This window comes from Lepidochelys kempii, chromosome 11 (genome assembly GCF_965140265.1).
Source record: "Lepidochelys kempii isolate rLepKem1 chromosome 11, rLepKem1.hap2, whole genome shotgun sequence".
NCBI lineage: Eukaryota > Metazoa > Chordata > Testudines > Cheloniidae > Lepidochelys > Lepidochelys kempii.
Genome location: NC_133266.1, coordinates 49034369 through 49062090, shown reverse-complemented (window position 1 = coordinate 49062090; position 27722 = coordinate 49034369). Strand labels below are relative to the sequence as shown.

At 40.0% G+C, this 27722-nt stretch overlaps 1 protein-coding gene across 1 annotated transcript; it reads left to right on the top strand.

Moving 5' to 3' along the window:
- Positions 1–100: 100 nt before the first annotated feature.
- LOC140895956 (uncharacterized) lies at positions 101–27722 on the top strand. The gene is made up of 4 exons (XM_073306925.1): positions 101–237; positions 12013–12067; positions 14790–16942; positions 27662–27722. The coding sequence occupies exons 1-4, from the start codon at positions 101–103 to the stop codon at positions 27720–27722; spliced, it is 2406 nt and encodes an 801-aa protein (XP_073163026.1).

Below are 27722 nucleotides of genomic sequence, written 5' to 3'. Positions count from 1 at the left end.
ATCCCACCCCGCTGTGCTAGTTTCCCGAGCCTAGAAACGACACTTCACTGTGTTCGGCTCTTCCGTTAATGCTGAAAGCAATCTAATGTTGCTGCTTTCCATGGCGGACACCGCATCAGGCAACGAAGGCTACTGTTGCCTTCGTAACTTCCAGAATAACTCCACTGCTATTCGCGACGTGCTTGTGACAGCTGTCAGAGCAGTGGAGATCAGCATGGGATCCATTCCTGCAGATAGGTGTGGCGGGGCAAGCAGAGAACAAGGGACATTGAAAAATGCCATGAACTGAACATGGAATGCTGGGGCAGAAAGCAGCATGGGACATTGAGCCCAGACCCATGATGTGCCACAATCCCCTGCACCTTCTCTCAACACCTACTGGCAGAAGGGGGAGAGATGCACTGTGGGATAGCTACTCACCGTACACTGCTCTCGTTGCCTGTGCAAGTGACGCAAGTGTGAATGCACTATGCCACCAGTGGAAGACAATGTGAACACACAACAGCAATTTTCTTTAAGTGCTTTTTTATCAGCGACCAAACTCTCGACAAAAAAACTCTGCCAATGTAGACATGGTCAAAGAAAGTATCCTCTCCAGAGCTCTTCCAGTCTGATAAAAAAAACCTTACTTCTTAATCTTTGTTGCATTGTTGTTGTGTTTTTGCTGTTTTCTGTATTCTGAGTTTATTTTATTCTCTCCATTCTTGTTTTCTTTCATTTTTATTCTGATCGCATTATGGGTCACTCTTCTTTCTCTTAGTAGATTTGGCTTATGACAACCTTTTTATATGATCCATGAGAGAACATCTTCATTTTTCTGAAACAAATATTTTAATACACCTTACAATTGATTTCCACTTCCTCTTCTGTAATAGAAAGCAAGAAATTTGTACATTTTTGTTCTCACTTCTCAGAGTCAGCAGCTATCTTGTCCATCTTTCTTCCACACAGTTTGTCCCTAGAGAATTCTGCAGATGCTTGTAATTACTAGGTTTCCTTTTCCCATGAACATTTCCATAGACAAGCATGGACACCTTTACAGGTGCAAATATAGATCTAAGCAAAATCATGAATGCATGTAATTGAAGATGCAGTTAGCACTAGTTGAGATTTTTCAACTTTTTTCAAAATTTGAGGAAATCTTTTGATGAAAAAAAAATCAACAAGTTTTCATCTATTTTGACCAGCTATAGCAGCTCATTACAACTTTGCAAGTAGAGAATTTGGTCTTCCTATCTCTGAAATTTACAAGCATTCTTGATTCTTTTGACCAGCCTCTAAACATTGTAAACCTTTTGGGCAGGGACCCACTGGTTGCATAATGCTTAGAACAATGAGATCCTGGTTAGAGCTGGTTGGAAAAATTCCTAAGATGAGCTAGAGCCAGATTCTGACACTGTTATTCATGGTAATACTTTACCCTGTGAGCAGTCCCATTGAAATCAATGAGGCTACATGTGAGGATACGCTACTTAGATTGCAGACTCTTTGGGGCAGGGAACATCTAGTTAGGAATGTATACACTGCTTAATGCAACAGGGCCCTTTATTAGCAGACTCTATATGCTACCATAGTATAGATAAGCAATAATAATAATTCAGAGCTAATACAGATGGAAATCTGACTTCCGATTCCATAAGTGCAATATATGTGTTAGCAAGAGCATTTTTTCTAAATATTAAACTGTGAATGTTATAATAATATGTCAAAGTAAGAAACTCAGTTTTTTTCTTTGCTAATTAGTATCACCTTAAAGCAGTTCTGCTAATCATATACTCAAATGTAATCTAGTGTTTCCAATTATCCTTGACCAGCAGCAGAGTTCAGGGCTTTGAATAATTGTGTGGCACAAGTACTTCATACTTTGATAAATAAAAGCTAATTTAGTAAAATTTAAAGGCAGAAATTAAGTATATAACCTTGATTTCCACTTGGGCATTACAGGTTGGTCACAGTTGTGGCAGTGAAATTCTCCAGATGCTTTTAATGAGGGTTATTAATTCTACAATCTGTAATGACATTAATTGTCCAATACAGGACACAAATGTGTCCTTTGAGAGAGAAGTTTCATGGTTTGTTACAGCCTGTGTGACTTCATTTCTGTCACTTAAGTAAATCTGTTTTTTTAAATGTTAATAGTATACAGTACATATGCAGACACAGCAGATGAAGTGTAACATTCAGAGGAAATTAAATAAGGTTTCAGTTCTCTGTATATAAAACTTATTGAATCACTCATTTCCATTTTCTAACCCAGTATGCTATGAATTGCGCTCATGTCATTTTACATGGCTGTATCTGAGAAGATGTTTGTAGAGCTCAATATATCAGTGAATGCTATTGAAAGTCTTTTTTTCCACTACATTTTTGGTATATGGAATCAATGTCAAAAATGTGTATTGACGGATTCATTGGCCTGTTGAATCAGCCCATTAAGTCAGGAAACAATGTCTCCATTGGTCTCCCCTCGTGAAAGAGTGTTTGTTTCTTTTTCAAGCACAAATGGGCAAGGAAGGGTCCTTTTGACTGTTGGGTCACATACAAGGTGCTTTTTAAAGCCCTCATCTAGACAGTTTCCACTAGCTATGTGGTGTCATTTGCAGACCAGCTGGTCTGAAGTTCTCTAATCATGAAGCTCTCTTTGAAGCCAGTGCAAGTACACCAACGATGAATTTGGCCTATCAAGTTCAGATGCCACAAGAAAATATATTCTAGAAGAATGGATACCTGTGGCCATGCTGGAATGAGTCATCTGAAAGATAGCAAAGTATTGTGCTGTTGGTCGAATCTTAGCTCATTTTGCAGATATTCCAGCTTCTTATTTAACAGAAGATGCCATTTGAATAAGTTGCTATGGGTAGACAAAAGTAGCCTGGTGCTACATAACAGAAACTCCAGTCACTGGAGCTAGTCAAGTTGGTCCCTTAACTCCTGAGTAGCCTTTTGTTAGGAAGCTGGATTGATTCTTTCAGAATCAGTCGTAATTTTTCTAATTAATTAGATATGTAGTGTACTTGATCAAAGAATAATTTAATGTCTTTCATGTGCTTTTAACTGGCCTCTACTTAGTCTTAAGTGTCACATCAGATGTGGATAATCTTAATGGTTTTAATATGTGTACGCAGCATTATTTTAATGGTGTATTTTTCTTCCACGGGTACCTAGCTGCATTATAGTATTAGTACGAAAGGTGTTCATCATTACTGATTAAAGAAATTAGACTGAATAACAAATACATAGTAAGAAATCACAGTAGGACTGGAATCTGTCTGTATATATAAATGATGTTATTCTTTGTAGATTTTATACCAAAAACTCAATAAGTGAACTCCATGCAAAACAAGTGAAAACATGAACTCTGTTTCCTAATTTATTTAACCACATTACCACCTGACCTATGTGAACTATTTTAATACAGCAATAAAACCAGAGAAATGCATACATATTAAATGCAGCATCAATAGATTTGAGGATTCTAGTTAGAATATAAAAATTGGGGTCACCTGAGCTGTATCTAGCAATGGATAACCCTCTAATTTCCCCACACATGCAGAATGAATTTTGTTATGTGCACCAATGTGGAGGTGATGTGTGACACATCATCTCCATATTGGTGCACATAACAAAATTCATGTGGTGGGGGTGGGGCTGAGAGGTTCGGAGTGTGGGAGAGGGCGCAGCACTGGGTCAGAGTGTTGGGGTATGCGGGGGTGGGGGGGTCCTGGCTCTGGGGTGGGGCCGGGGATGAGGGGCTCTGGGGTGGGGCAGAGGGTTGGGGGTGGGTGAGGGCTGGGGTGCAGGCTGAGGGCTGGGGTGCAGGTGGGTGAGGGGGTGGGTTGGGGTGCAGGCTGGCCCTAGGCTATGGCGGGGAGAGAGGACTCCCCCCAGCTCTCTCTCCTGTCAGCAGCACCTGGGCTGGGGAGGAGGGGCACCTCTCCCTGCCATGGCAGCTCCGGGGTGGGGGCTGTGGGACAGGCATCTCTCCCCCAGCCATGCCAGGTCCAGGCTGGGGCCAGCGGGGAGAGGTGCCTCTCTTCCAGCCACAGCAGGTCTGGGCTGGGCTGGGTGGGGCCAGAGGAGAGGCGAGTCTCCCCTGGCTGCAGCAGGTCCATGGCTGGGCTGGGTTAGGTTGGGGCTGGGGCTGAGGCTGAGCGGCTCTTAATAGGCTACACAGTTTAAGAGGAAACTTAAAAAACTAAGTTTACTTTTACCATTCTTAGTCCTTTTTGGTCTAATTTAACCCCAATCCTGCAGTCTGAGGTTTTGTCTACACTGCAGACCTGTACCACTGCAGCTGTGCCGCTGTAAGGTTTCCCATGTAGCCACTCTATACCAAGGAGAGAGAGAGCTCTCCTGCCGACCTAATTGAACCATCCCCCAATGAGTGCCGGTAGCTGTCCACGGGAGAATGTCTCCTGCCGACATAGCACTGTCCACACTGGTGCTTATGTCAGTGAAATTTATGTTCGCCAGGGGTAAAACACACACCCGCCTGACAAAAGTGCGAGTGTAAACATAGCCTTAGTCATGTGGGCAGATTCTCATCCTTGCGTTCAGTCCCACTGACGTGAATGTGGCTCTGAGGAGGTCTGCCTGCATACCTCAGCTTGCAGAATCAGGGACTTAGTCTCAGCTTGCTGCAGCCGTTGTCTTTCTACAGTTGAGTTGCAACTTTGATTTAAAAAGAAAAAAGCACCCTAGAAGGAAGAACTCCCAGGTAAACTTATTATCCATTCAAACAATTTCAAACACAAAGACTTTCAGCGATGTTGGGACTAACTCACTTGCTAGGCTCGCTAATGATTTGGGATGGCAGAAAACTTCAGATGTGTTCCAGACAGCAGCAAAGATGATTTTAATGGCTGGACTCCCTGCAGGAGAGAATTTCCTTGGTAGTTAAAAAATACAAGGCTATCAGCATGTCGTTTACATAGACGGGAAGATTTCAGTTTAAGAGACTACTGCTAAAATATGCTGCTGCCATAAATAATTTAAGAGGGTGAATTAGAAGAATGAACTGGTCTGTATTGAAAACATAGTGAAGATAAAATATTTTAGACTGGCGAGATGCTCAGGAAATTTGGGTTCCTAAGATACTGAGTATTCAGTTAGGACACAGCAGCATAATTAGGAGTTCCAAATCCTGAAACTTTGAAATCAGAGTCCTGGTGAAGCTTGCTGTGTAAGAAAATCGATGTTGCTTTGTATATATTATACTGTATATCCTTAGTCTGCCAGCCTGTGTAATTCTAAGGAAATCTGTTTAAAACAATACGATCATGCAGCCGTGCACATATAGTAGATACTGCTCTGGCTTCAAATCTCTGTGACCTCCTCTAAATGAGCGTACATAGGATATCTGTAAGACTTTACTAAAATGCTGTTAAATATGGATTGGCCCTTGTGATGAACTTAACCAATAGAGATGAGATGACAGACCAACTGGGTAATTCAAAGTGTATGTCAACCTTTGCATTCACTGGCAAGCTTCAAGAAAATAAAAAATGAAGACAAAATCTGCAGGTCTGGCTGCTGGAAGCTTAGGGCTATAATCTGTACAAAACTGATGGCATATTATTTTGCCAGATCAATAGAGATAAAATGTGCAACTGTGTACATGGAGGAATGTTAACTCATTTACTACAAAGGCTGCACCAGAGTTGGTGTGCTGTGGGCAATAGTACACGGGACTGTAACCTCCATTGTGATATATTGGGTTTGCCGTAGTTAGAGCAGTAAAAACTACTTCATTTACACAGCTCCCATGAATGAGATGTAAATGTTGTTTAATGGGCCACTTTGGTGATGATCTAGTGAAACAGAACCATATGTTGTGATTGAACAGTGACAAAATGGCACCTGGTTGCCTCTTTCATCCCATACCATCTTTGCAGCTTGGTATATTACACAGATCACCAGTGAGAGGTGAAGTGAAAGGGGAGAAAGGCTTCAGAAAACTAATTACAAATTTATTGTGTTAGAAACAATGTTTGCACGTGGCCAAAATAGAAAGCTTTTTTTAATCCTTGGTTGTGAAATCCAGACCAATTGAAATACTCTGAAATATCAAGGGGTACTTGTGGCACCTTAGAGACTAAAATGTATTTGGGCATAAGCTTTCATGGACTAAAACCCACTTCATCAGATGCAGGGAGTGAAAAATACAGTAGGAAGAGATATATATCTTTTCATGTACTTTTATATATATCTTCCAACTGTATTTTCCACTCCCTGCATTTGATGAAGTGGGTTTTAGCCCACAAAAGCTTATGCCCAAATACATTTTAGTCTCTAAGGTGCCACAAGTACTCCTCGTTGTTTTTGCTGATACCAACTAACACGGCTATCACTCTGAAACTGAAATATGTCATTGAAATACTGGGGAAGAAACTCGGGGAGAGGCCAGTTCTCTTGGGAAGTTGACAAAGAACTTTCTCAGTTCAGTGAGGGCCTTCACCTCTAAGACTGACTCTATCCTGCATTTTCATAGCCTGAATTCAGTAAGGTGGAGGGCAAAAAGCAAACACATTTTGTTTGGTTTATCTTTTGTGTAGATTTTTATTTCTTTTGTTACGTTTATGTTCTTTTCCTGAAAAATTGATGTTACTGTAGACAGCAGAGAGGTTAAATTATGGTATTTTTATACAATTTATAAATGTGTACTTAAGCATTACATAGATATTACTTAATTTCAGATCCCAGTTTGAGTTTGCAGGGCTGGGAGTGAGGAAAAAATACACAATTTTCTTGTACAATTGATCTGGAACATATTGAGAACCTCTCAATATCACTTTCACAGCCACTTTTCAGAAAAGTGGAGTACTTTTGACATGGCAAATTTAAATCCTTAAGTGTTATATAAAGACAGTATAGTAAGAGATCACTTTCCCCCACCCTAACTAAATTAAAATTGATTATGATTGAGATAAACTATTCTAAAGCTAGAAGCTAATTCAGTGTTTTTTGTTTTGTTTTGTTTTTCATAAACTCAGAAAAGAGCCTGGTGGGTGGGGGTAATCTTAGATGAACCAGCCAGTTTGGGCACAGTTTCCTATAATGTGAATTGTGGTTGAAGGCAGCTGAGATTTCTGACCTGGTTTTATGCACAAATTTTGCAATTCTGTAGCACCTTCCTTTTAAGGAGTGTGAGCACTTCAGAATTGTGTTTGTTTGGACATCCTACCTTTCCCACAAGTAGGTGCTACGTGTTTATATCCCCATTTTGAGGAACGAGGAATTGAAATACAAAGAGGGCTAGTGAGTTGCTCAGTGTCACACAACAATTCTTAAGCTGAACAAGGGATAGAATCCAGATCTCCTGTTGCCTGGTTCCCTTCAAAATCTGGATACAGTGTCGTCAGAAATGGCACCGTGACCACAGACATCTGATTGTTAAGCTAAAATACCGGTGCTGACAGTAGCCAACTTGAGAATTTCTACATCATATGTCTAGCAGGATCATTAGGTTTAACTTTCAAGGCAGAATCAACACCACTGTAATAATGATGAATCTCAGTCTTGAGGGTTGATTCCCCACCTCCCCAATTACAGTGATAATAGCTGCTCAAAGTAAGGACTCCGGACTCCCAGCAGACCATCTCCCTCTTGCAGATGATCCCCTATGTCCTACTAAGTCTAACATATAGAACCTGCTCCCTGGGAAGAATTTTCATAATTGGAATGATTTAAGTACCTAAAGGGTAAAGTACTCTATTTCACAATTATAAGATGCTGCCTGATGAGTGGGAATTGAAATCAAAAACTTCAGTTCCTAAATGCATGAGAGAGAAATTATGTCTCAGACTATCACTGCTGGAAATGAGCCAACAACAATCAGACAAGTAATACTAACCATTAAACCATTCCCTCCCTGCCCCCCAACCTCACCATCCTCTGTATATTCTACATGGATTCAGTGGTAAAACATTTGCTAATTAGTTATGTTTTTATTGGTCGAGCAACTTTGCTCTTTCAATTCAGTAAAACTCCAAACTAGCACTTCTGGGAGAATCCCACGACAAAAGCAGTTGTCCTTATTCCCCCCTTGATTCTACTTATCGTATTTATCATTTGTTTTTACCAAGAAAGGGCCCTGATATTTCGCATCTCTTTTTTTTCAAGAGAGTCCTAGGGACACAAAAGGCAAGAGCCGTACAAAAGCCAAGATGATTAATTTTAAATTGCATGCAATTATAAATGAATTTAAAGTGATAAAATACATTTGTGCTGTGTGAAGGCCCTGGAATACTGTTTTAGAAAGAGGTTTGTTAGTAATTTTGAACCATGGTGTTGGGATATTTTGTTGTGTTTTTAATAGCTGTGTTTTTGTAATTGGATAAATGGGAGCAGCTCCTCTAAGGTAGGGTCACTTAGATTGAGGTCAGTGAGCAGCATGTGTTGATGTGCTGAGAGATCAGTGTAGGACCAGGGAAGTATCATCCTCTGGGAAGCTCCCTGCAAAAAAAACCAAAAAGCAATTATGCTTCAAAAGTGAAAACCATGTCATTGAAGGTATAATGTAGGCAAAAATATATTTACTTATCTACAAAATGCACCATTAAAAATCCCCCAAAACACTAGAGTAATTTTTTTAAATGGCAACTATGCATCTCGCCCACTCCTGGAGCTTCACAAAGCAAAATTGTTAGCATAACACTTGTCATTTTGTCACAGTTATCCTTTGTCTACACTAAGGGCAGCGGGTAGCGCACAGGCACCACACACGTAGCTACATGCCGCAGTGAAAGCAGGCTGCACCCACACTTGTCACTGAGGTGTGTAGCTAAATGCAGCAGTGAAAGGCTCCAGCAGGGTGGGAGGCAGTGGGGAAAGGTTCTGGGAACTCCCCACTGCTGGATCCGGCCAGATCCTTTCCCTGCTGCTGGAACCTTTCTCTGGGGTGGGGAAAGGCTCCAGCAGCAAGAGACTATACTGTTAAAAATAGTAGTGTAGATGTGGAAGGCGCTGCTTGGGGAATTAGAGAGCTGTGTAGGTATATACCCTAGGGTTCAGGTGTACAGGGCACTCTATTCACCTAAGCAGTGCCTCCCTATCTAAATTGCAATTTGTATTTGTGTTAGCTGGGTTTGCAGTCTCTGTATCCTACACACTGCTATAAGGGTAGACCTATCTTTAGAGATGTTGACATGACTTCTATATTGGTTAAAGCAGAGGAGAGGGATTGAGGAGGTCAGGGTACTCTTTCTGGTTCTGCATCCTGTGTAATCATGCACAAGTGATGTCACTTCTCTTTGCCCCAGCTTCTCCACAGTTACCTTCCCCATAGGCAAAAAGAAAAGGAGGACTTGTGGCACCTTAGAGACTAACCAATTTATTTGAGCATAAGCTTTTGTGAGCTACAGCTCACTTTGAGTTTTGAGTGGCTTTGCTCCAGTTTATGTAAAGTACTTGGCGATCCCTACCTGGGTGAAGGCACCAGAGAAGTGCACAGTTTTATTATGGTGAATGAGGTCTCTTCAAACACATCTCCACCCCTACAGAATAGTTAATTTCTCAAAAAAATCATTTTGCAGCATGCATTGCACTATATTTAGTATGTAGGTATATATGTAGACAGTATTATGCAAGGAAATTTTTCAGGTTTTTTTGTGTGTGGGGTGGGAGCGGGCACTAAATGTCCCTGCTCAAAACCATGAAGATGCTCGAGCTTTTCAAAGAAATTATTGTAAAAATTTCTTTAAGTATTTTTCCCTAACCTCATTCTCAGAAATGGCTGAACCACTTTTTGTCATAAATTTTTTTTTAAATCAGCACAAGGCAGAAGCCAAGTAAGGAATTTTTCAGTGTAAAGGGCAATTTTGGCAAAGTTATAAGCAATTAAAAATAGGGTCTTGAATTATGGAAATATTTTGTCTGCCAGCTCTGCCTCTAATATAGTTCATGGATGCCTTCTATTGCATTCCTCTTAATCACTCATTTTCTCTTGTGAATGTCCCCAAAATGCAGCTCTCGTTTTGACTTATACATGTTCTCAGATTTACATCATAATATATGGAAACAATTTTTTCTGAACACTGTTCTTTCATATCAGTGTTATAGTAAGAAGATATTAATGAATATACTGGGCCAGACATTTATCTGGCATAGATTAGTGTAACTCCATAGAATCTGGCCTATTACTCACTGACTGATAACATTAATGCGTTATTTACGTGATAAATATTTTGACCATCTGCAGAGCTACTCTTCTTTTTTTATAGTGCTTTGATGTGTATGGTTGTTTTGATTCATGCAGTTTATCGGATAATTGACTATTTCTAAAATTAGTGGATTAATGCATTGATAGTGCTGAAGTTTTTTCCCCCGTCCCATAAAACGGATACGGGACAGGCAATGGCTGTGTAAGATTCCTCAAAGCACTTTCCCAGAAAGTATCACCTTTATAGGAGTGAGAGAGAGTAGTTTATTCTCCTTGCCCATTCATTTGTTGGCCTCAGTGAAAAGGGTATTGTGGGTTATTGTTTTTATGAGGACACATTTTATTAGGAAGTAGACGGAGATCACCAATCTACTACACGGAGGCCCCTGAACAGCCATTGGATAGGTAACATCTTTTGGTTGTCATCAACCTTGGCCCCAGTTTTCAGCTGCAGCTAAGCAGAGGGACATAAAAGTAGCTTTTTGCCACCTTTTCCTCCCCTGGGGCAACTCTATACAAGAGCAGCTCTTGACACAATTTATGCCTGAGTCAGTTGCCCATGGCTCCCAAGAGCTGTTCCAGGAATTGAGAATAACCATAATGCAGGAATTCCCTGACTACAATCTTTTCCCCATACCTCCTGCATCAGTTGAGAGGAGAAGGGGTGCTCTAGAATCATGCTGGCACCTGAGAATACACCCACACAAAGAAACTCTTCCAGTGACTGGATATATCCCATCAAAGGCAAGAATTTAACCCCTGGGTTTAGATTCAGACTTACCACCAAAAGGTGAAATGTTTCGTGGCTGATTGCTAATGCTCAGAGTCATCCAGCCCCATCAGAACATAACATCTTTTTAAAATAAAACGTAAAAAAGTAATTTAGGAGTTGGATATATTGGAAGAATTTAGACTGCATTTTCTTAAACACTGTTTTTGAGTTATAAGTCTTCATATCACTCATAATAAGAAATTCTATGACAAAAGACTTACTCAAGGATGATTGATCTTAGTAATTTTGTTATCACATCCAAAATAACAAGTTTGATCAATCTATTCTTGTTAAAACTATATATTAACTTTTGAGCTGTAGGTTTCACAATAATCCATTTGATCTATAACACAATCTAAAACTATTGAGTGGAGCTGACATTTTTAATTGTAGGGGTGGGGTAGCTGAAGAAAGATGGTATTTTTTCTTGCAGTAGGTTTTGTTTTTATAGGGCCCCTTCACAATGGGCAAGGGTCTAATTTACATGAATTTCTAAAATATCTCTTTATGCTGCTCCAGTGGAACAAGTTTGATTCTTTTAATGCCTCCTTCCACATCAGCCTAACCATCTTAAGACTTAGATCAGTTCCAGTCTGGGTTACATGACATTAAGGGACTACCATATTTATCTTTCCTGCATACCCAAAGGTGAAGAGTTAGTTCTGTATGTTTGTGTGTCTAAATGTCCATTTCTACATGCAAAGCAGAGATACATTCAATACCAATTATTTGAAACAAGAAACTAAACATCCCAAAATTTTGAGGTGTCAAAAGATCCATCCAGGTTTGGCATCCAATTTTCATTTAAACACACTGTTTTTCCAGTCTTGGGGAACTCCCACTCTTTCTAGAAGAAGCATAAAGGAAAAACCAAGTTACTGGTAAAGACATATGTTTACCTATTGTATCAGGAAATTGTTTAAGACAATGAGAAAACCGCTTCAAGGGAAGGAATGACAACAGCTATATAGGTCTTTGCTGTTGATTCATTGTTGTGGTTACTGTAAGAAATTTCAGAACATGTTAAACAAGCTAGCTAGAAAAACTAAACAGAATAAATATCCTTTTCCCCAATCTGTAGTCCTTCAAGAACAGATGAACAACCCAATTACACTGGTATGAAAGAAAAATTATTGGTAAGTCTGACAGAATGTTGTCTCCTGGGGATTTAGTCATGATGGGTCCTCCACACCCATTAGCCCAGAGGTTCACTAAAGACCACATTTCCCAGATGCCATGAAGCAGGCACAGAGTGATGAGTAATTATATCCTGCAGATAAGGTGCAATCTGTGCAATTTGTAATGGCTACAGACAACTCAATGAACCAACAATTAACAATTCTCATGTGTACATTAATCACAAAAGGTGTTTCCATACAATGTTGCAAAATATGAGGTGGTATAAGGAAAAGGAACCAAAGAGAATAGTATAAAGCATCTCCTTTGTTTTAAAATGTCATTCAAAAATTGTACTTTGTTCCATATCTGAGATGTCTAACACCCTTTTAAGTCGTACATTAATTTTAATTACCAAGATCAGCTATTCTTCATTTTGTTTGCTTTTACAATCCCCTGGACTGTAAGTCTGTTTCACTTGTGGAATACTGCCAGAATTTGTCTTTTCCTTGGTCTGACCTAGAACTGGATAGATGGTGAGAAAATGTATTTGTAAATGTTTTGATGACCTCTAAATACAATTTTCACTTTGGCTATGTTCACATCCCTTTTTTATTCATTTTGCACCAACATGCCCTCCATCAGTTTTGTTTGTATGAATAGCTGTGTAAAGAGGAACTAAGATTTGCTTAATCAAAAAACAAAATTCACTCAGAGTTCAAGCATGTAGTCAAATTCATATTCAGAATGCAAACTCAAATTGTATTAATATAGCATCTTAGCCATTAGCCATAATGCTCAACAAAAGAGGTGCAAATTCAAAAGTTCATTATGATACAAAGAACAGAAAACAGAATTTAAGCCCTTCTTCAATTTAAACTTTCAAAGCATCCAGTAAAACAACATACAAGGATAAAATTGCATTAACATGAAAAATAAATTGATCCATTTAGGGCATAAAGAATGTCACAAATATTTTCTTACTTTTGCCATTGACCAAGCAAATATGGCAACTATCCAAATAATGAAAACATTATCTCTGCATAACCAATATTCTAATTGTTGAGTTATTGAAGTGGAAGAATACTGAGCCAAAATTGGAGATGTCAAAAGTTACAAAATAAGTAACAGGCAAATCTTAAACCTGAGTATAAACCATTTGCCTCTCAAAACCTGTGTATCTCTCTTTTAAATAATGAGATTACATTCTTTAAAAATGAAGATTAAGGACCTAATTAGTTTATTAGTCCAGATTTCAAAATGCATCCAGTCCACAAGTGGTCCCTTTAATAAGGGAGCCATAACATCTGCCATGTCAAGTTGTTTACAAATATCTTCCAGGGCTGGCTCCAGCTTTTTTGCCGCGCCAAGCGGCGAAGAAAAAAACCCAAAACGCCGAACGAGCTGCTGCCGAATTGCCACCAAAGAGGAAGAGAGGGAATGGAGGAATTGCCACCAAAGACCCGAACGTACTGCCCCAATAACACAGGGAATGCCACCCCTTTCTATTGGCCACCCCAGGCACCTGCTTCCTTCGCTGGTGTCTGGAGCTGGCCCTGTTCAGATCTAAGGTTAATTAGAATTTTTGAACTCTCACTTAGAGTTCTGACCAGACTAAATTCTGAAAACCGCTAGAAATGCAGAGAGAGGCAGATTTTCAAAAGCCAGGAAAATTTTAAAGTTTCTGACTTATTAAGCTGTTTCTCGAAACGTGATCTTGGGAGCAGATGAAAATTCTTATTAGCTTTATTAAGCTGTTTTTCCAGATGTGACCTTGGTAGCTGATGTCTGTTCATATTCTTAATGTGGACCCAGTAGTTGATAAAGAGGAGTTGTGCTGTGATTGAAAGAGTATTCACTCACACTGTCTTAAGTAAAGCAGCTGGATTATAATTAAGATTAAGTATACTCTTCAGAAATATATTTTGTGCCACCTCTAATGATTTTAGATCTTTCCGGCCCCAAATTTCTGCACCATATCACATTAGAGTAAAAACTTCAGCCTTGAACGCTCTGAGGGCAGAAGCAATTAAAGTATCCCCATGTACATGAGAAAAATGAAGAGCTGCTTGCATAGACCTTAAGGCACACCATTTAACCTCCTGTGTAAGTTTATCCCATTACCACTGTGTGCAAAACAAAAGCCCTGATAAACAAAAGGATTTAACCAGTTTAGTACACTGATAGTTGTTTATCCATTTATGCAATTTTGGTCTATGGCTGAAGGTAATTACTTTTTGTTTTCTGATAATTTATGGCCATACATTACTTCTGACAAAAAAACCTAAAGTCTCTTAAATGCTTAGACCCAAAGGGGATTGAGTCAACAAAACCAAATAATTTGCATATGGAAGAATAGACACTGCTTGTGCAGAATTTTAGGAGCAAAATACTACTTTCCTTCTAATACCACCACTACCTCATTTAATATGAAAATTTAAAAAGAGAGGGAGCCAATAAGCAACTCTGACACATGCCCTTTACAATGTAATAAGATCAGTTAATTCACCTGCATCCCCTATCCTGACCCAGGCTGCCATATGGCCATGGAGAGCTATTACCAGCAGGACAGTGGGGTGGGAATAGGTATTGTTTCATATTCTCTGTGTATATATAAAGCCTGCTGCAGTTTCCACGATATGCATCTGAAGAAGTGAGCTGTAGCTCACGAAAGCTTATGCTCTAATAAATTGGTTAGTCTCTAAGGTGCCACAAGTCCTCCTTTTCTTTTTGCGAATACAGACTAACACGGCTGTTACTCTGAAACCTGTCATTATGCAAGGCACTGCATTTAGCCGTATGGAGTGGAAATCTATCAACTGCATGAAAAAACTTGTACAGATACAGACAGACATCATCTTCCTTTCCAAATGCAAACAGATGGACATCGTACCAAAAGGACTGAAGGTAAAAAATCCATTACAATCTACATACCACACAGACTATGCTGACAGCTTATGCCACACGCTCTCAAAGAAACTGCGGAATCACCTGATCAACATCCTCTACAGCAAACAGGGAAAGATTAAGAATGAGCTCTCAAAAATGGATACTCTCATAAAAAACCAACCTTCCACACAAACTTCCTCGTGGCTGGATTTTACTAAAACTAGACAAGCCATTTACAACGCACACTTTGCTTCTCTACAAAAGAAAAAGGACACTAAACTTTCTAAACTACTACATGCTACAAGGGGCCACAGCAATGGTTCCCTCAACCCACCTAGCAATATTGTTAACCTATCCAACTATACTCTCAGCCCAGCAGAAGGAGCTGTTCTATCTCGGGGCCTCTCCTTCTGCCCCTCCACCCCCACGAACATGATACAGTTCTGTGGTGACCTAGAATCCTATTTTCGACGTCTCCGACTCAAGGAATATTTCCAAAATACCTCTGAACAGCATACTAATCCACAGAGGTCTCCCAACCAACACTACAGAAAGAGGGATTCTAGGTGGACTCCTCCTGAAGGTCGAAACAGCAGACTGGACTTCTACATAGAGTGCTTCCGCCGACGTGCACGGGCTGAAATTGTGGAAAAGCAGCATCACTTGCCCCATAACCTCAGCCATGCGGAACGCAATGCCATCCACAGCCTCAGAAACAACTCTGACATCATAATCAAAAAGGCTGACAAAGGAGGTGCTGTTGTCGTCATGAATAGGTCGGAATATGAACAAGAGGCTGCTCGGCAGCTCTCCAACACGAGTTTCTACAAGCCATTACCCTCTGATCCCACTGAGAGTTACCAAAAGCAACTACAGCATTTGCTCAAGAAACTTCCTGAAAAAGCACAAGATCAAATCCGCACAGACACACCCCTGGAACCCCGACCTGGGATATTCTATCTACTACCCAAGATCCATAAACCTGGAAATCCTGGGCGCCCCATCATCTCAGGCATTGGCACCCTGACAGCAGGATTGTCTGGCTATGTAGACTCCCTCCTCAGGCCCTACGCTACCAGCACTCCCAGCTACCTTCGAGACACCACTGACTTCCTGAGGAAACTACAATCCATCGGTGATCTTCCTGATAACACCATCCTGGCCACTATGGATGTAGAAGCCCTCTACACCAACATTCCACACAAAGATGGACTACAAGCCGTCAAGAACACTATCCCCGATAATGTCACGGCTAACCTGGTGGCTGAACTTTGTGACTTTGTCCTTACCCATAACTACTTCACATTTGGGGACAATGTATACCTTCAGATCAGCGGCACTGCTATGGGTACCCGCATGGCCCCACAGTATGCCAACATTTTTATGGCTGATTTAGAACAACGCTTCCTCAGCTCTCGTCCCCTAAAGCCCCTACTCTACTTGCGCTATATTGATGACATCTTCATCATCTGGACCCATGGAAAAGAAGCCCTTGAGGAATTCCACCATGATTTCAACAATTTCCATCCCACCACCAACCTCAGCCTGGTCCAGTCCACACAAGAGATCCACTTCCTGGACACTACAGTGCTAATAAACAATGGTCACATAAACACCACCCTATACCGGAAACCTACTGACCGCTATTCCTACCTGCATGCCTCCAGCTTTCACCCTGACCACACCACACGATCCATCGTCTACAGCCAAGCTCTGCGATACAACCGCATTTGCTCCAACCCCTCAGACAGAGACAAACACCTACAAGATCTCTGTCAAGCTTTCTTACAACTACAATACCCACCTGCAGAAGTAAAGAAACAGATTGATAGAGCCAGAAGAGTTCCCAGAAGTTACCTACTACAGGACAGGCCTAACAAAGAAAATAACAGAACGCCACTAGCCGTCACCTTCAGCCCCCAACTAAAACCCCTCCAACGCATTATTAAGGATCTACAACCTATCCTAAAGGATGACCCAACACTCTCACAAATCTTGGGAGACAGGCCAGTCCTTGCCTACAGACAGCCCCGCAACCTGAAGCAAATACTCACCAACAACCACATACCACACAACAGAACCACTAACCCAGGAACTTATCCTTGCAACAAAGCCCGTTGCCAACTGTGCCCACATATCTATTCAGGGGACACCATCACAGGGCCTAATAACATCAGCCACACTATCAGAGGCTCGTTCACCTGCACATCCACCAATGTGATATATGCCATCATGTGCCAGCAATGCCCCTCTGCCATGTACATTGGTCAAACTGGACAGTCTCTACGTAAAAGAATAAATGGACACAAATCAGATGTCAAGAATTATAACATTCATAAACCAGTCGGAGAACACTTCAATCTCTCTGGTCACGCGATCACAGACATGAAGGTCGCTATCTTAAAACAAAAAAACTTCAAATCCAGACTCCAGCGAGAAACTGCTGAATTGGAATTCATTTGCAAATTGGATACTATTAATTTAGGCTTAAATAGAGACTTGGAGTGGCTAAGTCATTATGCAAGGTAGCCTGTTTCCTCTTGTTTTTTCCTACCCCCCCCCCAGATGTTCTGGTTTAACTTGGATTTTAACTTGAAGAGTGGTCAGTTTGGATGAGCTATTACCAGCAGGAGAGTGAGTTTGTGTGTGTATGGGGGTGGGGGGGATGTGAGAACCTGGATTTATGCAGGAAATAGCCCAGCTTAATTGTCATGCACATTGTGTAAAGAGTTATCACTTTGGATGGGCTATCACCAGCAGGAGAGTGAATTTGTGTGGGGGGGTGGAGGGTGAGAAAACCTGGATTTGTGCTGGAAATCACTTTAGATAAGCTATTACCAGCAGGACAGTGGGGTGGGAATAGGTATTGTTTCATATTCTCTGTGTATATATAAAGCCTGCTGCAGTTTCCACGATATGCATCTGAAGAAGTGAGCTGTAGCTCACGAAAGCTTATGCTCTAATAAATTGGTTAGTCTCTAAGGTGCCACAAGTCCTCCTTTTCTTTTTGCGAATACAGACTAACACGGCTGTTACTCTGAAACTTGAAAGATAATGTAACTGAAGATCTATCCCACCTCTCACAAGTTTCTCCCAAAGCCTACTGCTGTCAACAGAATGAAAATCATTTCTCAATCAAGAAAAACCCCATAACTTTTTCCCACTTGGGGATCACTACATATAGATCTAATGTGAGAGCACTCTACTGCTCTCACATTGTTGAGTGGCCATTTCCTTTTGAAAATCTGGTCCTCTATGTCCCAACTCTTTAAATCTCAGCAAATCTTGAATGCTACAGCCAGATTATGCTTCCTCAAATTCTCTCTGTTTTTTTGAAATTATGTATGGATTTGCCCCATCTCACCTTTTGGTATTACTGTCCAGCACCACTGCATTCTACATACTCCTCCAATCTTGATTTCCCTTCTATTCCCTTTACATGAGACTCCATGTTTGGGGATTTCTATTTGCTGTGCTGCTCAATCAGTCATCTTAAACATTTTGCCTCTTTTCTTTAACCTGTGCTTGTCTTTTATTCATCAACCTTTTTTGTAGTAAAATATACCAAGAAAGCTATATGAACATACAGTCTATTGTATTACACTGTAAAGCAGATGCCTTTTCGGATAGTCTCCCTTCCCCTCCCGCCCCCCGACCCGGCCCTGCCAAAACCAAAATGTATCTAGGCAAAGGCAGGAAAAAAGAAACTGAGTAGGAACAAAGTAATTTTAGGCTCAGAATCCACATCATCTGGCATACTGTGTCCTGGAAAGTGTTTGAAATCCTCTTCTTAGCTTGTCATCAAGGAAGTGGCCTGTTCACATGCTCAGAATAGCTATGATTATCCCTCAAAAAAGTCATGCTTGTTTGATCTTAGTAGCACTATTCTCAATATTTTATTACACAGTTGGAGATTTCTGCAAGAAAGTAGATGAAGATAAATCCCCTGTAGCTTTTCTAGTTGACTACCACCTGGCTGCATCTAGGTAGATTAAATTACAGAAAAGTGCAGGTCCAAAAAATCAGCTAACGACATTAAAAGGAGTATGTGCTTGGGAGGGCTCAGAAGGTTGTCCAGGGATGCCCTATATTCTCATTTCTGATCCTAATCTTACTTTTCATCTGTCGTTCTCTCTAGTAAGACCCTTTTCTTTAATTAGGACTTGCAAGTGGAATGTTGTGTCTGGAGGTGTTTTGTAAAATAATCATGTTGCTTGATTCAAAGCAATTTGCTCTCACTTCTTCCCATTTAACTGGTAGTGCCCTGCAGTGAAGCTTCCTTATTTCATTATTACTCAGTTTTCTAAAGCACCCATTCTGGCCACTTGCACATACATTGTTTCATTTACAAGACATATCTTCTAAAGGCTACATAATCATCCTACCCCATCTCTGCCTTGTGACCTCTTATTTGCAAGGGTTAATCTCTGAGCTTGTTAATGAGAAGAGCAGAGTCTTGAAATGTGCCCTGAAGGCGATAAGATTTAAACTCAGCCTAATTTCTGGTAGAAGTTGGTTCCATGGCTGTAAACCCTCCTTGGAGAAAGCCGTGGCTGCTAATGGGCATAATCTGGGTTCTGTCATCTGATATATCTCAGCTAAATGAAGTTGTCATTCCAGAGTTCAGGAGAAAAGACTGTCACCAAGCGAGCATGGGTTGAGTCCATTTAGGGCTCTGCAAATGAAGGCAAGGACTGTGAATTGGATTTGGAACTAGATAGAGCAGAGCACTGATTTGAAATGTCCTTGATGGTGTCTGCCTTTTTTTACGTGGGCTATTAGGTGATGTACCGGTTTAATTTTCAGGTAGCTTTCATGATCAGTCCATGGTACAGTGTGTGCATTCCTTTAATTTAGTCTGAAAGGTACGAATGTGTGGATCACCATGGCTAGGTCACTGTCTGATGCAAAAGAATGCAGTTTCCTAACCAAACATAGGTGGAGAAGGCACTTCTTTTTGGTCATTGCTGTTGTCTGGGAACTAAGAGAAAAAATGCATCCAAACATGAACCTGAGGTTTCATACCCCCTTGGCAGTTGCAGAAGAGAGATCGTTGATGGATGGGTAAAAACAATGTGCAACTTTTGTGTAGCTGATTGACAGAAAATTTTTGAGACTACAGTAGTGAATCCTTAAATCAAAGAATGGACTGCTGGACCTAGAAATCAATGATCAACCCTCAGAAGATCATTACTTGTGCTGCTAGTTTAAAATACAATAAGGAAAAGAAAATTTTAGGTATTTGAGAGCTCATCAAGAGGCATGATTCATGCTCATAGGCTGAATACCCCCTTCATATATTCAGTAAGCACATCTACAAAGTATTTCTGTGAAACTCTGAAACCAAATAAACCCATGTAGCCAAAAAGAAAATAAAATGAAACAGGTTATTTGCAGGTTATGTACAGTCTCATAATTGTTCTTTTTAAGGTGAGCAGAGACATCAGCTGTATATGGATAAAATCAATAGCTCCCAGAACAGATGGAAAATTAGCAAGGTCATAAAATTAATGCATGACTTGCTTTTGCAGCTGTATATCTAAAAGAAAAGCTGTTGTCCATAGATGCTGTCTCTGTCTGCATGAGGGATGTCTGAGCCAAGGAAAGGTTTGCTGAGGTTATAGCATGGATGCCCGCTATTATTTTTATATCCTTTGGGGTGGCTGACATCAAGTAAACCATACATATGTCAATATGTATGTATTGTCTCTGGGTTATCAACCCTCAAAAGATTTGACTCTTATTCTAGGACAGAGTTTATGTCCCTAAAAATCTTGGCCTCCTCCACCTCTATGTGATTGCTTCCTTGCTTTCTAGAAACTTCTCTTTCTGAGTCTTTCTCCGTGTTTTTGTCTTTCTTTTTCTTTCTCTATTGCCTTTTCTGTCTTTGCTCACTCTTTTTTTTCCCCTCTGTTTCCACTACTCTTCCCCTAAACCAGTGTGTCTGCTTGTTTTTGGTTCTTCATCTTCCCTTTCAAGCCTCCCTTCCCCCCACCCCCGAGTGCTGCGAAAATTGTTGTAAGTATGTCAAATTGTAAGATATACCGCTAATGTGGGGCCGGGAAAAAAATGGCATCTTAATCATTACTTAGGGATCCAATCTTTTCCCCATTGAATTCAATGGCCTTTTTCCGTTGACTTCAATGTGAGTAAGCCAGTAAATGATGAGGTAACAGGAAAAATGGTGGTGGCCTGCACCGTCTCTAATTTCCTTGGAGAACATGAAAACATGATCAGAAATGTCTCACTTTGACAAAACAATGGGTCTTTTCAATTAGCTAGTAAATGATGAGATGTTTTAGTCTGTCCAATTTATGTCAACATAGATAGAATAGTATGGGTCAGATGCTGCTGAGCTCCTGTGTGGGTGAGATGGGGGTCTGGGCACAATAAGCAAACCCCTCTTGCATCCCTGGTTAGAGACAAGTGAGACTCTCCCTCCTAGTAGCCTGAGGCAAGAAGCGTACAGTGAGTAGGGAGAAATGGTCCTAATCCCCCAGCACCTGCACTGGTATGCAAGGTAGATAACAGAGACCTCTGCAAGAGTGACTGAGTCAGAGGGGTAATGCACGCCTCCTGGGAGTCTCTGGAACCGTTCTGGCTTTCCCAGAATTCCTGTGAGGGGCTCCAGCTTACCACATGACTCTTGGGAATCCTTTTCATTGGGTTTGAGCAGAATCTCTCTCTGAAATAAGATTTTTATTTATGCACATAAGCCTAATTTTTAATTTAGGTCTTAGAACAGCATATCTGAAATAGTGTTATTTGAAGTGATCTTAATGGCTAATATCACATAGGTTTCTCTATTAAAGTACCATTATACTATGGTCTTTCCTTTCAAAATCCTCTTTAAATTCTTCATGGACTTGCAAGGTGATGTATTTATCAAATCAACCATGTAGCACTGGAAATTAGTTCCTCTGTCTGGTCTAAAAGAAAATCCCTATACTGCTATTTTTGCAACACGTGACACTGACTTCTGATTCAGTTTTCCCCCTCAGTGTTCCTAATCCAAGTAAATGAAAACATTCTCACAGCCCAGAAATGCAAGACTGTTTTTTCCCCTATCTTTAATGTATGTGTCTACATGTCATCTTCTGGGGTCTACTCCTGGCTCTCTCACTGACCTTTCTGGTGGTCTTTAGCCATGCCATTTCATCTCTATGGGCCAGATTCTCAGAAGAGCTTAGTACCTAGCATCTCCCACAGTGACACACATGACCACATTTTCAAAAGAGTTTAACATCTGACATGCTGAGCCCTTTTGAAAATCTTGCCATGTATTTTGGGACCTAAATAGGAGCTGAAGTCTCCTGAAAATCTGGCCCTGATTGTGGGTGGTGAATTCTTTTTAAAATCTGGTCCAAAGTAACCTCTGTTTACTCTCCCGTAAAATGGGCATACTATTACTTATTGTGTTGTGATGCTAAATTCAAGTTTTTAACCAGCTTTGAGATTCTTTGGAAAGCAGTATATAAATACATAGTAGCATTAGTATTATTAGTAATGATCCTGTCAGGCATTTTATACATCACTATTTGGTCAGGCATAATGCTCACATAATTTTCCATTAACAATTGCAAGTGAATGACTAATTTGAGGGCTAGAGTCACCCTCCTGAATAACAGTGCCAATATTTTCATGCTGTGTAAAAAGGAGTTTTTATGGCTGCCTGTGGAACGCAACAGTCTCTCAGGGAAGGGATAGCTCAGTGGTTTGAGCATTGGCCTGCTAAATCCAGGGTTGTGAGTTCAATTCTTGAGGAGGCCATTTAGGGATCTGGGGCAAAAAAAATTGGGGATTGGTCCTGCTTTGGGTTGGGGGTTGGAGTAGATGACTTCCTGAGGTCCCTTCCAACCCTGATGTTCTATGATTCATGGATATACATATGTATTTACATGCTGATTTTGTAATTCCCTTACATTTAGCTAATAAAACATTGAAAATGAAGCCAATACTGTATACATTAAGTGTTATAGATATTCTGAAGGCAGCTGGTAGTCTGAAGGCTGGCAACGCTCATGTGTCTTATCATTGCAGTGAAAAGGCTCCTTCACTATATCTCCTGCTTTACAGGGAAAATGTAAACTACGTGCTGTACTCTGGATGCAAAACTATGCATGATAAAGAGAGATCATGTATTACTGTATTATGTTCTAAATTAGATTAATATGTCATTGCAGTAGTAATAAATATTATACTCTAAGGCAAAATAATCTGTTGCTGTAAGATTACATGCCCTACCAGTGGTGAAGTGGTCAATCTGAACACTGGCATAAGCAGATGCAACTTCCATTGGATTCTATTGGAGTTGCACCCCTTTATACAAAGGCAGAAGACTTCACCATATTTAAACAACTTTCAGCTAGAATATGCTGAATGAACAATCGGGAAATATACTTACTTTAAATATTTGTTAAATTATGCTGCTGCTGCAGAGATTCTGGTGTGTATAACTTTTATTTAGTTGAACAAATACAATAAATCATGATTGTTATTAATTTGTACAGTCAGGGTAAAGTTTGAGGAAGCAGCTGTTAGAGTACATCTACACTAGAATGAAAGACCTGAGGCTGGCCCAGATCAGCTGATTTGGGCTCCGGCTGTGGGGCGAAAAATTGCTGTGTAGACATTCAGGCTCAGGGACCCTCTCCCTTCACAGGGTCCCAGATCCTGGGCACCAGCCTGAGCCTCGATGTCTGTGCAGCAATTTTGCAGCCCCATGGCCCACGTCCGAGTCTGCTGGCCTGGCCGGCATTTAATTGCTGGGTAGACCTACCCTTACAGGCTGGGAGAATCTGCCCTGAAGGCAGAAATACACAGGTTGCACTAAGTGAGGCTTTCCCAGCGAACAGTAGTTGCAGGCAAAGCATAATGATGGGCAGCCTGCTCCAGAGATATCAAATTATGTCATCGTGATGTCACTGTCTGCAGTCATATGAAACTTCTGTAGCATTGTCTGAGCTAGTGAACCATTACCCATGTGTCATGTTTAAATTGTAAGAAAAATGCTCCTTTGCAGAAGTAGTAATTACAAAGTGACTACGTGAATTCTCTTGCTGTCCTGTGAGAGAAATGGATAATTATCTCTAAACAAGGGATAGCTATGCATTCTCCTCTTACTCCATTAGTTCTAGCAAAATATACCCCCACACACACGGGGGTGGGAGGGGAACAGAAATGTGTGTGTGCATACATGCATATGAATAAACCAAACACATTTTACTGGGAGGTATTCAGCTATTACAGTGTTGGGCAGTGATAAAAAACCCCGAACGAAACATGTAAGATTAGTTTTGTGAAAAAAACACAATTGGTCTGATTACAATATAATGAAGTTATAAGGTTTAGTATCCTAGGGCAACAACTGTTATATTTGTGTGCCTAAAGTTGAATTTGGGAGAGTTGTAGATACATAAATATGAAAATCAGGTCACTAATATATGGACCTAGATGTTGATCTTTAGTTTATCCAAATATAAAAATATTTGCGTAACAGCACCAGATTGATTTTTATATTGGCTTGTAAAGCAATCTTGAACCATTGTTGAGCTTTGCCATTGTGTCTGGGAGAAAAAACTGCTGGGTAGTAGTTTTTAGATAAGAGAAGTCATGTAAATGTTTGGTAAGTGGCCACGATTGTTCTTTGTGAACCTAACACCCCTCCCCCACCCACTCCCCAAAGTGTTCTTAAAGATTGAAACATGCCTGTGGCTGCACAGAATGCTGAGTTTATTCTGAAAAAAGTAGCAAAATGCAAAGGTTATTTTCTGTAAAAGCAGCCCTTTAGTCTCACGTGTTAACAAACAACATATTATTCATAATAAGAGTAAATTTAGTGCAAAGTGATATGTTTGCAGGAAAAAAAATGAGAAGACTGACTCCAGAGTAACTGTAGCACTATAGCTGTCAAACTCAATGGGGGTGCCAGCCATCAACAGTGTAGACAGTTATAAATATAAATGTTGCAGGAAAAACATGTATTGAAGTTACATTGCTGGGTCTCTGCCTGCCAATTCCATCATAAATATGGACACAGGTATCAGGTTAAGGAGTGATACAGAAGGGAGAAGGTTTTATTCATAAGTGGGGCAAAAGCCAAATTATCACTGAAATTCCTCCTTTGAATCTAGTGAAAGTTACCTCAAATGAAAATGATTTCATATGCAGAACAATAGCTATTTACAGTGTTTCTTTTTAAAAGGACAACAAATTATCTGAGGGGGGAACCCCCCTCCCCCGCAATAAACTGTCTTTCAGCTAATGGTGAATTAAATCTCTTATTCTGTCTAAGTGAAAGCCTGTCTTGACTCCAGAAGAGTTTGCCATTGACTTCAGTGGGGCTGGAGTGTCAGTGTAGTTTTAGATTGCAGGATCAGGCTGCAAAGCTTCCATCCATATTTGTTTCAATGATTTAAGGAGTTCTCTTATTTTTCCTAAATCAACGAGTCAAACTATGTTCCAGTCAGACTAATGAACAATCAGAAGAGACTTTAGAAAAATAGACAGAAGCTTAGTTATGTTGAATTGATCAACCAGCCTCTTAAAGTCAGTTTTGAAGAGATTTTCATGTTAACTCTTTTGCTTTTATTATATATTACTATTTTGTATAGCACTTCAAGTGTATGAGATGCTTTGTCCTTAATAGAGCATAACTCCTATTGAATTCAGTTGGAGTTTTGTTTGATTAAAGACCTTCACATTTGCTGGAGAGACAGAGAATGAGAGACCAAGAATGGGGAAAGAGTTTAAATAAGGGAGAGTATGGAGTGAAATTACTGGAAGAAAATAATAAAGATGCAATCTTTACTTAATATAACTGTTGATTTTTGGGGTAATGATGTACATTTTTAAAAAACCAGAAATAGCAAGTAGTTCATTGAGATAAATCACATATCCTAATGGGAAATAATGTAATAGAGGTTTAGTCAGAGACTAGAACAGAATATGAAAAGAGATTTTCCTGAATGGAATAGAAAGAACTGGCTGGCAAGGAAAAAAATACACAAGATTAATTTCTGGTTTCTTATCACGATTCTAGTGTGTCTGCATCTAAGGCTATTGAGGACAATTGTTTTGTTTTATAAAATAAGTGTTATTTTTCATGTGGCAAAATGGCAAGATTCATGGAGGAATAATACATTTCACAAACATATTTTAATGGTCAATTTCAACCAAATGCTTTATAAGATGCTAGTATGTACCTGAAGAATGAAACAAAGAAGCTGAACTTCTCTGAAGCTTGTTGGAGTTTAACTTTGGGGGTGGGAGGGAACCTCAAAAAAGGTTTTAATGTATGCATACATTTCATACAAAATTATCCTTAAAAAAAGTCTACTGTATGGAGGCTTTCGTTCAGTTGAATTCATAAGGTAGCTCTGCCAAAAATGTGTTCCAGGTTGTGACCGTTTTACTACAATGGAATACTCTGGCCTTTCTAGTGATTTTTAATACATACTTTCTAAAAATTATTGTCCTAACATATGTACAGTTCTGCTGCACTTGAGAAGTCAAAAGAGAGGGGCAAACTGAAGAGGATGTTGTAAATGTTACATAGCAGTATGGCATGCTTGATAAAATGCAGTGAAAACAGCCTCTGACTGCCAAGTTCAAGGAATACAAATTTGAATTGGGTTGTTGTTTAATTTTTTACATGTCAGTAATATTGCCAATAATAGAAACTTTCCATACAAGTTGGCACAGTCTTTCAACTTCAATAAGTCTGCAACCATTGTCTGTGTTTCTTTTATTTCCAAAATCTTTTTAAAACTTGGGAAAATGGTGTTGAAGATGGAGAGAAAAGGATATGATCTAAGGGAGAGATTTGCACAGGTACATATGTCAGATGGGGGACCAAGTCCCACTTGTGCCTTTGAAAATCTCCCACTGTAAGAATGAGCACTGGACGGGCAACCAAGAATTTCAGAGCTCTGTTGCTGGTTCCTGTCACTGACCCCTTCTGTGGCTAGGAATGAGTCACTTAACATCTTTTCCATTTCCTCATCTATAAAATTTGAACAATACTTCTCCACCGCACCAAGATGTTTTGAAGCTGACCTATTTAATGTTTGTAAAGTGTTTTGAAATGAAAAACAACATGAAGGCCCAGCAGTGCTATTTTTATTTTCTTACTGTGAAGATATTTATATTTTGAGGTGTGTGTGTGTGTATATACATATATATATATATACATTTTAAAGTAAATTCCATTCTGATCTACAGAATAAGTTTCCTTAGTCCTTGCCTCTTGTTGACTTAATTTATACTAAAAAAAAATTCTACTCCCTTTCCCCTGTAAAGAAGGGTTTTCCCTTGTGTCTCCACTTTCCACCTTCCACTCTTTCTAGTTAAGTGGGAAACATATTATTTACCTTTAGGTATTTCAATTTTTAATCTCCTCTCCCTGTTCTTCCTAAAACTATAATAAGTACACCCAAAACAACCTGATAGCCCTCTCCCTGATGAACAAAAAAGAAGGATTCTCTTTTCCCTACTTTCTTTTCTCAGTTTCATATAAACCCACTGGAATTTCATGTGAAAACTAACTCCCTCATTCTCTTCTGCTCTTCATTCTTGGAATGTTAAGTGTAACATTTTGCCTCTTGCCACTTCTCTTGTTCTGAATTTCAGTTGCTCTTGAGAATTTTGTCTGGGGCTAAAAGTATACTTAAAATATATCCTACGGATTTTTGTTTTTAAAAAAAACCCTCATTTGTTCATTCTAGTTATATGAATCCTTGCAGGACTCCTTCTAACAGTCCCATGGCTGTGGATGAACTGTCTTAG